Here is a 14,056-nt window from a genome sequence, read left to right on the forward strand (position 1 = left end):
ATATATACAGGGTGATTCAATAACAACGTACCAGGCCTATATTGCAGGTAATACTGCACGTAGAGTCTTCAAACAAAAAATTGCATTACCAAATCATATGTGTAGAATGCAATAAAAATAGTAGCGAGACCAGTGACGTCTCGTGAATACCTCCAACTGGGGGCAACTTCAAAATTTGAAATGGAAAGTGGTATAACTGTTGGAATCGTTCGAAAGGACATTAAATATCATGTAACTTTTAGAGGACAAACTTTGTCATATTCTTTCCCATTTAGCCGTTAGAGGCGTTGTTGCAGACTTGTATCTAACTACCCGTAGCAGGCCTTTATCTCAGCTAATTATGCACATAGAGCCGTCAAATAAACAATTGAACTACCAAATCGTATGTGTAGACGTCAATAAAAATAGTAGCGACACCAGTGGCGTATTGTGAATATCTCCAACGGGGGTCATCTGCAAAATTTGACATGGAAACAGGGATTGGTTGTGCCACCATTGAAACAAGCGCACAATGGGAGAAACGTCGAGAGGAAACACGTTGTCATATTTCTTCCTCTGTGGCAGCAACCCGGTCGCATTACTAGGTGAAAGTCAGATGGTGCGAGGGTGTCCCCAGTCACACCAGGCGAATGCCGGGAGGGTACCTGCAAACCATGCCCTGGCAAACAAGCGCCGACGCCTTTGTAGGATTAACTCGGGGCCTAAGCCAAGGGTAGCCCAGACCCACAATGATGTGGAAGCGCGATGTATCTTATGTGCGTACGTACAATATGAAATATCTCCCAAATCCGGAAGCATATGTTGTGGGCTTGTTTGTCGTTGTTTCGAACAGCACACTCATTTATCGTTGCCAGTGATTGTGTGGTGGTACTCTTGTAGATCCAGTAGCTAACACGTACATGATCTTGCACAAGACATAGGCTATGCGGTAACACAAGCGTGTAGAGCCCGAAAGTGATTAACCTCTGCAGTGAGTTAAAGTGGTCCGTGTAGTGGACAAGGTGTCGTACATTGAGTTCTACTACCCCTGTGCATTACAAGCTCGTGACGGGACGAATACTAAACTTCCACAAGCAGTGAAACCTCTTTGATTGTGTTGATGTTTGAGTGATTGTAATAGGAAGTGTCGGTAGCAAATAACATTCATGCAGTATAAGAATTTGGAGGCATTCCAAATGCTCATGATTTTAGGGGAATGCCGGGAAAATTATAGGGCTGCAGCTCGATTATACGCTGAACGCTATCCACAGCGACAAGCTATTTGCCACAATCTGCTGCGGAGATTAGCAGCACGATTGCGGCAGACAGGCAACATGCGTGGACGCTATGGTGTCCGGAGAAGAGTCGTAGAAAATGAAGACGTTGCCATTGATGTACTTGCCGCTATTGCAATAAATCCTCATGTATCTACGCGGCAGATCGCACGAGATCGTGGTATTAGTGAAGGTAGTGTCCTGCGTATTCTGTAGAAATCACATTTTCACCCGTACCACTCTCTCTGTATCAAGAACTAAGTGATGCGGACTGTAAATCACAAAAACAAAGTATGATTCTTACTCTTCCTTCCATGTTAAGGTAAACGAACAATACTTTTCTATTATCAGTGATCCTGAGGTGTGACTTAGAGGTCTTTTAATTGATCCTTTCTTTGGAAAATTACGAAATCAGGATGAACTTCCTAGAAATGCTGATTCTCATGCTAAACATGGAGAGTCAATTTGGTATCAGAATGTTCGTGGATTGCGTACTAAAAGTAACGAGTTCTTTTCCTCAATTTCTAGTTGTGACTATGATATTGTGGCTGTAACCGAAACTTGGTTATCTGAAATTCATAGTGATCGGGATTATTTCCCAGATATATATATATATACTTGCTTCAGAGCGAACAGGTGTTATAGTGAAGAAACTGGTAATATAGGTAGTGGTTCTTTAATAGCTGTCAGAAATAACTTTCAGGTGTTTCGAAGATATGATTTGGAAAGTGTAAATTAATGCGTCTGGATTGAACTTAAGTGTAAATCAACGAAGAATCTTCTGATCTCTTGTGTTTATTTTCATCCAACATTTTCCCTTGAAGTATTTAAGAACTATCTAAATTGTATCTCCAATAAGCTTAACTTGTTAAAAAATGTGTATTAATCTTTGGGAGATTTGAATATATCTAAAATAGATTGGTTAAATAGCCCTTACCAGAATTACACTATTACTCTAAAGTCAGGTTTCAGTTATTGTCAAGTTCTTTTGGATAACACGAATCTAAGTGTTGAACCAGCAGTATCGGATTTAGACTTAGTTCTAACAAATGCATCTATAGTGTCGGAAAGACATGATGACTATATGTTGGCTCCTGATGTACACCATTATTCAATTATAACTAAAGTATTTTTATCCAGTGTTTGTAAAGTATATGAATCCACTGAAAGATTTTTATATGCTAAAGGTGACTATTTATCCTTGTATTTTCAAACTGCTAATGCTGATTGGTGTTGTAGTATTTTTAAATCTAGGCCTAAAAAATCTAAATTTCCCCTATGGCATTCGAAAAAATTGATTTCTTTATGAAAAGTAAAGAATCAGGCTCATAAAAAATACAAAACTTCTCAATGTGAACATGATTATATAGTCTTTTCTAATTGTAGAAGAGCTTTCAAAACTCAATTAAATGTGGACAGGCAAATTGATTTTAGTAAGATAGAAAATGATCTTAATATTGCCCCTGAAAAATTTTGGAAATATGTAAATGGTTCAAAAAATAAGGTAATATCTGGTATTATTGACAAAGATCTTTTGTTGACGGATGACAGTATGTTGGCTGAAAAGTTCGCTATTTTTAATCAGTCTTCCAAGCCTTCTCGGTTAGTGCTACTAAAAATCAATTTTTATCTGTAAAATTTGGTCAAACCCCCAGAAATTACTATTCAACATGTATTGGAAGCTATCAGAACTTTAAAGATTAAATCGTCAAGTGGAATAGATTGTATTACAGCTTTCATTATTAAGGGAATAGGTGAAATAATTGAACCAGTATTGTCTTCTTTGTTTAGTTGGAATTGATCCACTTGTAATTATCCTGATGTATAAAAAATGTTTCTATAACACCATACCTGAAACTAATGGAAAGTCTATTAATGATTTTCGACTAATCTCTGTAATGAAGGTAATTCCGAAAATCTGTGAGAAAATAATCTATAAATATGTGTATAATAAAGCAAAGGATGAAATTAATATAAACTAACATGAATTTATGGCTGGTAAATCTGTAATAACTAATTTAGCAAGTCTTATGCATTATACGCTTCCAATTATTTGGGCTGGTGGTAAAGTTGACGCTATTTACTTCGACGTTGCTAAAGCACTTGATAAATTACCGCATCACTTATTGATAAACAAATTGAAAAGATATAACTTGCCTAACTGTATTATTGATTGGTTGACTTCATATTTAAATGAAAGAAAATTTGTGGTAAAATATAAAGGGAATCTGCTTTTCATAGTAATACCTCCGGGGTACCCCAGGGTTCTAATCTTGGTCCTCTATTGTTTTTGCTATATATTAATGACATTTGTGTTGATTTAACATGTAAGTATCTTTTGCATGTTCATGATATTAAAATTTTCAGTCAAATTAAGTCAAACAAAATCAAGATGCTTTGCAAAAAAATATAGAAATCATAGTGAAATGGTCCGAAGAGAATTGCCTACACATGAACTTCAATAAAACGCAAGGAATAACATTTTCAAGGAAAGTTAACCCTTTAATCTACAAATACAGGATAGGAAATCAACATATCCAATTCGTCAAGCATGTTAGAGATTTAGGGGTAGGGAAATATTAGATGAAAAATTGCTTTTCAGAAAAATCGTCAGGTTGCAATCTCCAAAGCTAGGAGAAATTAACAATGCTGAAATGGTTATGGCGAAACTTTACTAATATTAACACCTGCAAAATTTTCTATATGTGCAATGTTAGGTCTCATCTTGAATATTGTCCAGTGATTTGGAATAGTGAAACAAATTATTTTAGTTCCTCAATTGAATCAGTTCAAAATTCATTCCTAGCCTGGTTAAAATGGAAAATTAAAGAAATAGGAGGGGCGAGCTTGTCAGGCATAAGGACGGATCTTAATCTCCCTTTTCTGTGTGACAGGCGTCGACTCTTTGACTTGAAATTTTTTTCATGAAATTCTGCATGGAGATTTTGCTCTGGAGAACTTTTCCTCTATAAAAATTCCTCACAGAAACATTAGAAATTTTGACTCGTTTAAGAGTAAATATTTAATTAGATCTTCAATATATAGAACTATAGAAACAGCTAATAACTTTTACCTATTCTTGATGTGTTTCATAAGAGTTTCAAGAAGGTGCGTAAATTATTTTGTATTTTTTAAAATAAAATATGAAATTTCTCAGTATTTTTATGTTTGCAATTGATATTATCTTAATTTTGTTTTGTATTTTTATTAAGTACAGTATGGATTTGTTTTATATATATATATATATTGTATTTTTTTATCAATTGTATGAACCCTTTTTTAATTCTGAACAGATACATATGTTTGTTTGCTTCTTAATTTTTGGTATTTCTGGAGGTCATTTTTGTAAAGTATTACTACGCGAGTTTTGTCTTTCATGAGTGTTATGGAACAATCATTTGTCTTTCTTTTTTTAGTTTTTTTTTAATTTTCTACTTCATATTCAGTAATTATCTGCTTTCTTATTTATATATTGCTACTCTTTATTCTGTTTTTAATATTTGAAATGAAATCTTTGAGTTTTACGTCCCACGGTTATTCCGGTTAGGCTAAAGAAGACGGTGATTATGAGAAATGAATGAAATTGTGGAATGAAGAGTGGGAGGAAACGGGAGAACCCCGAGGATACCCACGCACACGGTGTTTGTACACCCAAAAGTTCACTTGGCGGGGGCTGGGATGGAACCCGGGACCCCAAGCACCAGAGGTGAGCGCTCTACCACTGAGCCTCCGCTGCCCCCTGTTTTTAATATTTGTGCTTCATTTGTATCTTCATATTACAATGTATAACCCTATGTATAATCTCATGATATAATTAGTATTGCATGCGCTCTTTTTCTTTTTTTTTCTTTTGGCGCACTAGTGGCTGTATGCTGTTTGCTGCCGAATAAACATTTAAACATTATTATTATTATTATTATTATTATTATTATTATTATTATTATTATTATTATTATTATTATTATTATTATTATTATTATTATTATTATTATTAATTTATTACATTCGATTTTTCTTTACGCAATGATTACTTCTTCTCCCTATTACTCTTATCGACCAATCGGCTCTATGAGTTTTTATTCACTTTTACTAATCTCTTTTTATTTTTAACCTGGCAACATTATCACATGACCTGGAAGTCATTATGACGCCAAATCTAAAGGATCTCAGCCTTATGAAGCTCACCGAAGGCACTTACAAGAAAGTGTACTTTTCTTTGTATTTCTGGGACAAATATAAGACCACTATCAATAAAGCTACGTATTTCTATAACTAGAAAATTCAACAGTAATTTGAGTTTTTGTCAATATGATGGCACCGCTTTGCTTTGCATGTGGAATTGTGGTATTAAATGTAAAATAGAATCCATAGAAGAAATTGATACTTTTCTGAAACATCATCTCTTCAACCTAAAATTTTATTTTATAACGTTAAAAAAAGAAACCAAAGCTTCACGTTATGTCTCGAGCAATTTTATCAGATTTCTGACTTCATCTATAGGTACATTCTCCAAATTAAGCTACATACATACTCTTCTGTGGTTCGATCACTACTCATTCCACCTATTAACTTAATTTCACCGGAAATGGTGTTTACCATTATGTTCGCCCGAGCCACTCATATATTCATTAATATGTTTATAGTTGAAACTTAAAAAGACACGAGTTTAAATAATTTTATTGTTAAATTGAAGGTTTATTCCATTTGATCATTCTGATTTTCATAAAAGTTTTCGGTAAAATTCGTTCATGTTTAAATTGTCAAGGCACAAATTCGAAAGAATAAATAAATAAAAACCCACATAATTCATTCATTAAAATAATTTGGACCGATATCATGTAATCTATATTGATACTTTTTAGAGACTATTCATCTAGGTTTAACTTCATGGCTTTTCAAACCACGAGAGTTTATGGCGCCAGACACCTGTTGGTTAATATATAGTCGAGACATCAGCTCTCATCGCATTTTTTTAAAAAAAAATCTTTTTAGTTTGGAGTTCGTTACCTCATGAATTAAGTAGTTCCTCTTTACAGTGCTTATTACGATACTGTGTCAACATCGAAAATTTAGTGCCTCGTCGAGGCCGAATGGGTAATTCACACTGGACAAAGATTTCAGTAAAAGACCATTATCAAATAGTAGTCAAATGAAGGAGAGAACAAGTGGAATCAATTCAAAATTGTTGACTCTTACATCGCATGTCTTCATCGTCTGTTGTCTCCGCAAATTTATCTTTTTTTCTTTCTTCTTTAATTTTTGTAGTATCTTAGTATTTTTTTTTTTTAACACGAGTCATTGTGATGTTAAGGAAAGCTTGCCGTCTGACAAATAGTTGTAGGTGCTGAAAACAAAACGAAAGAGAGGGTTATTTGCCAGTCACTACAGTATTCTTTCACGCTGTTTCTAGGCAACCAAGGTCATTGACCGCATGTTAAAAGTAGCTAGTTGTTGTATCTTCTGTCAAATATTTTAAGTATTGTTATTTTTGCTATTTGGAAATCATACGTTACAAGTAATCTTCCCATATTATTACGATCATAGAAGTATGAGTTGTTCAACGTTTCAAGTTTATCGCCAGATCTGTTGACTTTATTGTTGGCAACGGAAATCTTTGTCAACAATGCCTCCAACACATGACATGTTATTTTCAACTATCAGATGGCACCTTTCCTTGACCCCGTTTTGTTTACATAAATTAACTATCTTCATGTGTGTTCCATCTAGATAACACTTACCATATTTCAATTTTCGTTGGCTGAGGACTATCTTCCAGGCTTCGGAGCAAAACACTGAGGCTGTCGGCGCCGTTATCCATTGGAGGATCGACATTGGAAGCAACTTTGTAAACAGAAATGTAACCGGTCATACGTTCTACACGCAACCTCTGAGCAAAGTCCAACAATCTCACATGATTCTCTTCAGTCACGTTTTGACACTCCACTAGGACGATATACATGAACAGATCCAAATCATTTGGTGCTTCTCTGTGATAAAAGCTGATTCTAGAAAGTCCTAAATCATCATGAAGATACATGTAAATGAACCGAGCTCCTGTCCAATCCTTCCATGTGTCGATCATTACCTGGAATAAAATGATAAAAATGAAATTTAACTTTATAGATGTGTTTAACATCTTGAATGGGAGAAAAGTAACTAAAATGTAAATAATATTATGTTCAGAGATTATGTTGAAATCCTTAACAAAACAATACAATGCAACAAATCCTTTGTGTTAATAAAACAAAATTTGAACAAAAATAATAGGTTTATCTAAATAATATATGTGAATAGGAATATATATTATCGATAAGGAAAAGCTTCAGAGTAAGGAATGAAGAACCACGTTTGCCCCATGTTTAACTTTAAACAGACTAAATTTCAGTGTAATTGGAACTACAAACGTTGAGCAGGTAGAAAGGGACTCAGTCATGACTCACAACTCACACACGAAAAGGAATAAAAAGATTAATAGACAAATGGATTTTTTTTTTCTCGTTATGGGCATGTTTATCGTTTACATTGCAAAGACTAAAACAAAATATGGATTCAAGGTAGAGTTTAAAATTTCTATTTACAGAAGAATCTTTAGTGAGTGACTAAACAACGTCCAGGCCAAACACTAAAGCTAGAAATTTAAAATTTGGACAGAACATAGGATTTCTAACGTAAGGTACACGGAGCTACCATGCCCCTGATACATACACACACACACACATACATATTACATAGATATACCTAGGTATACATCGTGTAACAAAAGTTCGGAAATACTTTTAAAAATTATTGTAGCCAAACGAAGCATTACAGAATAACAAAGTACATCATTTCAAATTGTAATGTTGTAAGTTTTATTTCTCATTGAAGATGTTATGTATAGTTCCACATATCATGACTAGATGGTGTCATAATGAAGACGGTGCATTTGGAGCCCAGAAGGCTTTCTGTGTACTAGCATTTGACAAAACAAAGAGTCCAACGGATGTCCCTCAAAAATTTGATATGAAGTACGGAAAAGGCAATCTACAATTGGCATGTAAAGTTTGTTGAAACTGGATGTTTGTGTGTCAAGAAGAGAAGTGGCCAGGCAGGTGTCAGTGCAAATAACATTAAACGAGTAAGAGAAGCTTTTACAAGGAGTCGAAGAAAATTTATACGCAGAGTTTCATGTGAGTTGTAAATGTCAACAATAACTGTGTGGCGTGTCTTGTGCAAAAAATTAAACATCAAACCGTACAAACTATAGCTAGTGGAAAAGTTATATCCTAAAGACAAAGACCAGCGATTCCAGTTTTGTTATGCGTTTCAGGTCAAAGATGATGCTTTTGTAAATTTGATAACTTTTTCGGACGAGGAAATATTTTGATACAAATGGGAAAGTAAAGTAAGCAGGCAGAATTGTAGAATTTGGGAAACAGAAAACACACATAACATTGTTGAACACAAGCGAGATTCTCCAAGGGTCAATGTTTTTTTGTTCTATGTCTCATAAGAAACTTTATGTTTTTTTCTTCTTTGAAGAGCAAACTGTAACTGGTACAAATTGATTCAGAGCACTTTGTCCTTCAGTTATGTGGGGCTTCCCCACAACTTTAATGTGGTATTATAGCATATTTGAACGCAGAGCTACCCAATCGTTGGATTGATCATGGTGGAGTTACCGATCATTGTGTTCTAAAATGGCCTCCCGGATATCACCTCTTGTGATTTTTAAATCTCTTTTTATGGGGTTACGTAAAGGACCTTGTATATGTCCCTTCTCGTCCACGTGTTGTTTTAGAACTCAAAAGGACAATTGAACAAGTAACAGCCACAGTCTTGGAAGATATGTCGGCTGTGTGTGGCAAGAATTCGATTATCGAGTCGACATTTGTCAGGTCACACATGATTCTCATATAGAGTGCTTATAAAGAGAGTGTTGTTTAAAACCACTTATAGCTTTACTCTTTATATTCTTTGTTGCCTTGTACTACTACTCGTTTGGCCACAATAATTTTTTAAAAAGTGTTCCCGGACTTTTGTTATATATATATATATATATATATATATATATATATATATATATATATATATATAAATCTCTTAAAGATAGACACATGAAATTTGGTGTTTTAAACTTCTAATCTAAAATAATTAAACGCTTTAGATGTTTGACCTGGAATGGAAGAAAAAGGTGGTACTTTTTTAAGATGCCCATTTGGGACATTCGAAGTTTTTGCGAGATCTCGAGTCCGGAAAGTACAGAAGGACGAACACAAAATATTGCCCATGGTAACACGTGGGGGCATTTGTTAGTCTCTAACAAATCTCGAGAAGTCGTTAAAAGGCTACAAAAGTAATGTGAATGAGGAAGTAAATTCAAGGTCATATGAGGTTTATGATGATTGTAATCATACATATGCCAGTATAATAAAAAAGAATATAGGATAAAGGAACATGTTAGATATGCCAAAAATATGAATCAAACAGTTTGAGGATTATCAAGATGTACAAGTGACACCAAACATTCAATCAAAAAAGTAAATATATTTCAAAAACTTCATCATTAGTGAAATATCTGTATACGAGTCACATTGTGTCATCTTTAGTGCACGGGGTCCTGGTTCGATAATACGAATTCGCGGTAAGTGGGCTTTGTGATGGACAAACATCATGTGCGTGAGTTTTCTTGATGCTCTCCCGTTTCCTGTCATTTTCTTCATTCCACCATTTTATTCATTCCCATCATCACCGTCTGCTTTAGCCTACATGGTATAATCGTGAAACGTAAAACTGGAAGTTCTTATTTCATTTCACGAATCACATTTTACCACGAAGAAAGAACTAAAATTAAATTTAAATAAAGATAACTTAGGTAGACAATGAGACATAATAAGTCGGATTCAAATTCCAATTAACAAAATTTATGTAAATATAATTATATGCTGAGGTATCTGCAAAGATGACTTTCAGTACAGTTTTAAAAGTTAATTAAACTCAGTTTTAAAAGTTAATTAAAGTATCGTAATGTTGCAGGCTAACTTTTAGTTATATTAACACTTTTAATGATTCACAAAATCAGAATATTTTATAGTTCAAGTTAAGAAAGCATAAAATAGGATTAAATCAAGTAACGTCATAAAACCTTGAAAGAATTAGCTTGAAGAAACTACTAGGACTGGTGTTAACGAAATTATATATATATATATATATATATATATATATATATATATATATATATATATATATATATATATATATATATATATATATATATATATATATATATATATATATATATATATATTGCCTGAGTAAAGTTTAACAGAGCTTCCACACAGAATAAACAGGACAGGAGTTGAAAGTGGATAAGTTTACCTAACCTTTACTAGCAAAATAAGATGACGCATAGAAACGTACGAAAATATCTGATGGACTATACAAGTTACGTCACTGATGACCTGTAAAACAATAAGATTTATGAGGTTTCATGATCAAATAATGAATTTTGTATAAAGACAAGGAAAAAATAAAGGAGTAGTCCTTCCCATTGGTCTAGTAGCTAACTCGCGCGTGTATTTGCTGCACAGGGTCCTAGGTTCAATCCCGGGCGAGAGAGCCTTTACATTTAAACATATTACGGTGGTTCGAATTTCACCTTAAAATATAGATCAACGTCTGTTCCATACAGGAATGCTAAATTCCAATTTAACCAACTAAAATGGTATATTATGACAAACAAACAAACAACAAAAAGGAATATGTCAGTGATATTAATAATGAATTTCCAAAATCATTCTTGCTACAGTATTTAAGAAATGATAGCCTATATGGTATAAACAAAATTAAGGTTTTGTATAAATCAAACTAGAATATCAATAGAAAAGTGCTGAAGGCGTTTTGTATAAAACCTAAATAGCCATGATTAAATTTGTATTCCGACATTTAAAAAAAAAATCAATTTCAGTGTTATTTAAAAAAAAAAAATATATAGGCTTGCTAATTTACCAGAATCTTGTTATACACTTAAAGGATTGGTAAAAGCCTGATTAAGGATAGAAATTGACTAAACATGTTCCTTTAATGGTTTTAATGTAATGAATTTCTAAACCCAAATTATGTATATTTGTTTCTTTTAACCCAATTGAAGGGGTCCAAAGTCCCCCGAAACATTCTGTGATTGATATTAAAGTTTTGAATGGTAGTTGTAAATCTTTTAGAATATATGATAACGCTGTTGTCTATACGAAATACCCTTTGCATGTGCCCAGTCACAATTTCTAATAATAAAAGTAATTGCTAAGGGCTTATAAGTCCTTTATATATCGTTTTATAGCTTATATATAAAGACGAATAATGCACTTAGAAAAAGATTCAAATATTCACTTCCCTTTTGTTAGTAATACTCAAAGTTTTCGTTCTGAACTAATTCATTTTCATTCATCGTGCTTAGTTGTTCCAATAATAAATTAGAGAAAAATTTGCATTCTAAAATTTCACTTTTCTAAACAATATTAAGAGATATTAAAAATATTTGTTTGGATTTGTTTTCAGTCCTGAAAGAAGAGGTATTAAGCGCTTACCTGGTTAAAATTTCTTTCTAAGCTTTTAAATCCAATGAGCATGTAGCCATAACTGTACGGCGATGAAGGCTCTGGTAAGTCTGTTTCTGGCACAATGCTTCTAATCTCTCGGTAAACACCTATGAGAATAGGATATTCATAAACAACTTAAACATTTAAGTTGAAGATCGAAACAGTGAAACAAGAAGTAAGAGTAATGAAATAACAAAATTCTCCCTAAATTTAGTTAAGTGGTTGTGAGATTTATATCATTTTGGCAGTTGCAAGATTTCTGAATCTGTAATATCTCTTTGTCAAACATTAATTGTTCTTAACTAATAACTTATTTCGAACTTTTTTTTTTTTTAAGTCTTTTAATTCTATGAATCCCAATTAGATTTATTCTGATTATTACACAAGAGTAGTAGCAAGTAATAAAGATTTCAACTAAACACATGGTGCTGATACTTGGGTTCTGAATTACATATAGAGACCAAAGCGTACCGCAATTAATTTATCGAATGCCGATCAAGTTTAATGCACAGATATGTATTTTCCAATATTATTTGCAAGAACTAACTTAACACTTTGTGCTATTGAAAAAAATTAACACATTGTTCATTCAAACTGTTGTTGTTTATGTTTATGATTTAAAACAAGATAAATAAGTTCTTTATTAAAATAATTACTTAAAGCAAAAAGAATAGAACTAACAATTCTTGAAGAAATTAACAATAATTGAAATAGTCCCAATGGAAAGGGTGGGTAGCAAAGTGTGACATTTAATATGTCTGTGTAAATTGTTATAATTTTATAGTTCGATTATTATAAGTTTATACACAATAAAGTTTCATCCTCCTTTATCTTGAAAGCAACAGATGCAGCGGCTAAAAAAAATATAAATTGATAATCATTCTCCGCTTCTTGGCTTGAATTGTTTTTCTAATGAAATAACTCACCTTGGTGAAGAACAAAGTTACTTCCAAGAGCACTTTCATCCAGGAGACAGCCTTGTTGTAATCTTCTTTTGACACTTTCTCGGTCATCCATAAAGTGTACAATAGGGAACAAAACTGAAATGACACCAATAAATGAAAACACATTTCGTAAAATTTACAATATTCTATTCAACAAAATAATTTGAAAGTATTCAACACGAGTATTATTAAATATAGTGGCTTATCCGAATGCTCTTCCCAAACTCTACTACAGTAATATACCGAATTACGCGAACTCGGAGTTACGTAGTTCTTAGTTTTTTTCATTTGGCAACACTGTCGTCACTATTTTCTTGTTTGGCAACAATGCTGCTCGCTGTCTTCATTATTTCTCTTGCTGTGATATGCATTGGATTCGTTCAGCGCAAACTCTACTTGCACGATTATGGCTACAAAGTAAGAAATAAAAAAAATATTATCTTGCTTCGAAGAAATTCTGCGTGAATTAAAAGAAGACATTGTGTTGTCAGACGAATTTGTTAAGCTTTATGAAGCCATTGGCATCCCAATAACTTTTGTACGGAACTCACTCATTATTTAAATACTTTGTATTAATATGTACTATAAAGAAATGTAATTTTGATAAATACAAACTATATTTTTCTTTTAAACTAGTATTTTTGTTGGTCCTTGATTCTCATTAAACAAAATTTATGTGTACTTATATGTCAAGCTGTACCCAACTTACACGAATTCGACGTAAGCGATTTCCATCAGACCTACGTATCGCGTAACTTTAAGGTATTACTGTATTCTTAAGGTAGTTGGTTGGGAATTAACTCAGTAGAACAGGAGTAGGGTGACAAATTCCCTTCTCCAATGGTTCGAATGGGTATACGAAAGATTGGAAATCAGGGAGAAACAAGAGTACAGGCTTAGAATTAGAATCAGGTATACCACATTTACGAGTACTGAGTAGTTATGTCTTCATTACATAAATATTCACTTGATATGAAGTTTCAAGAAGTAAATTTAAACACTTTATATATATGCCAAGAGGCTTTTGTGGTGACGTCCATGGGTTTTCTGAGGATTATTCTTCTATTTTCTCCCATTTTTTCATCCCATCATTTTTTCACTATCATTATCACTGTCTCCCTTTGCCTTAGAGCATAATGGTGGAACGTTAAACTAAAATATATTAATTACATAATCACGTAAAGTTCTGTCAAGAACTAAAGTATTTCTAAAGTATAAAGTAAAAAATTGAACTTATCTATTATTTTATATTTTATTCAGTATTAAAATAAGGATAATGTTCTAG

General features: G+C 33.1%; 1 protein-coding gene across 3 annotated transcripts in view; it reads right to left on the reverse strand.

Annotated features, from left to right (window-relative positions):
- LOC145690770 (uncharacterized) overlaps nucleotides 1-14,056 on the reverse strand; it is a 132,067-nt gene that overhangs the window by 2,621 nt on the left and 115,390 nt on the right. For all 3 annotated transcript variants that reach the window (XM_081766013.1, XM_081766031.1, XM_081766022.1), the window contains 3 exons: nucleotides 12,754-12,867; nucleotides 11,816-11,934; nucleotides 6,992-7,338 (listed from right to left, as the gene is read on the reverse strand). In XM_081766013.1, coding sequence (XP_081622139.1) covers nucleotides 6,992-7,338; nucleotides 11,816-11,934; nucleotides 12,754-12,867 — 580 coding nt within the window. The remainder of the gene's footprint in view (nucleotides 1-6,991; nucleotides 7,339-11,815; nucleotides 11,935-12,753; nucleotides 12,868-14,056) is intronic.

Source organism: Thermobia domestica, chromosome 1 (assembly GCF_964235325.1).
Source record: "Thermobia domestica chromosome 1, izTheDome1.hap1.1, whole genome shotgun sequence".
NCBI lineage: Eukaryota > Metazoa > Arthropoda > Insecta > Zygentoma > Lepismatidae > Thermobia > Thermobia domestica.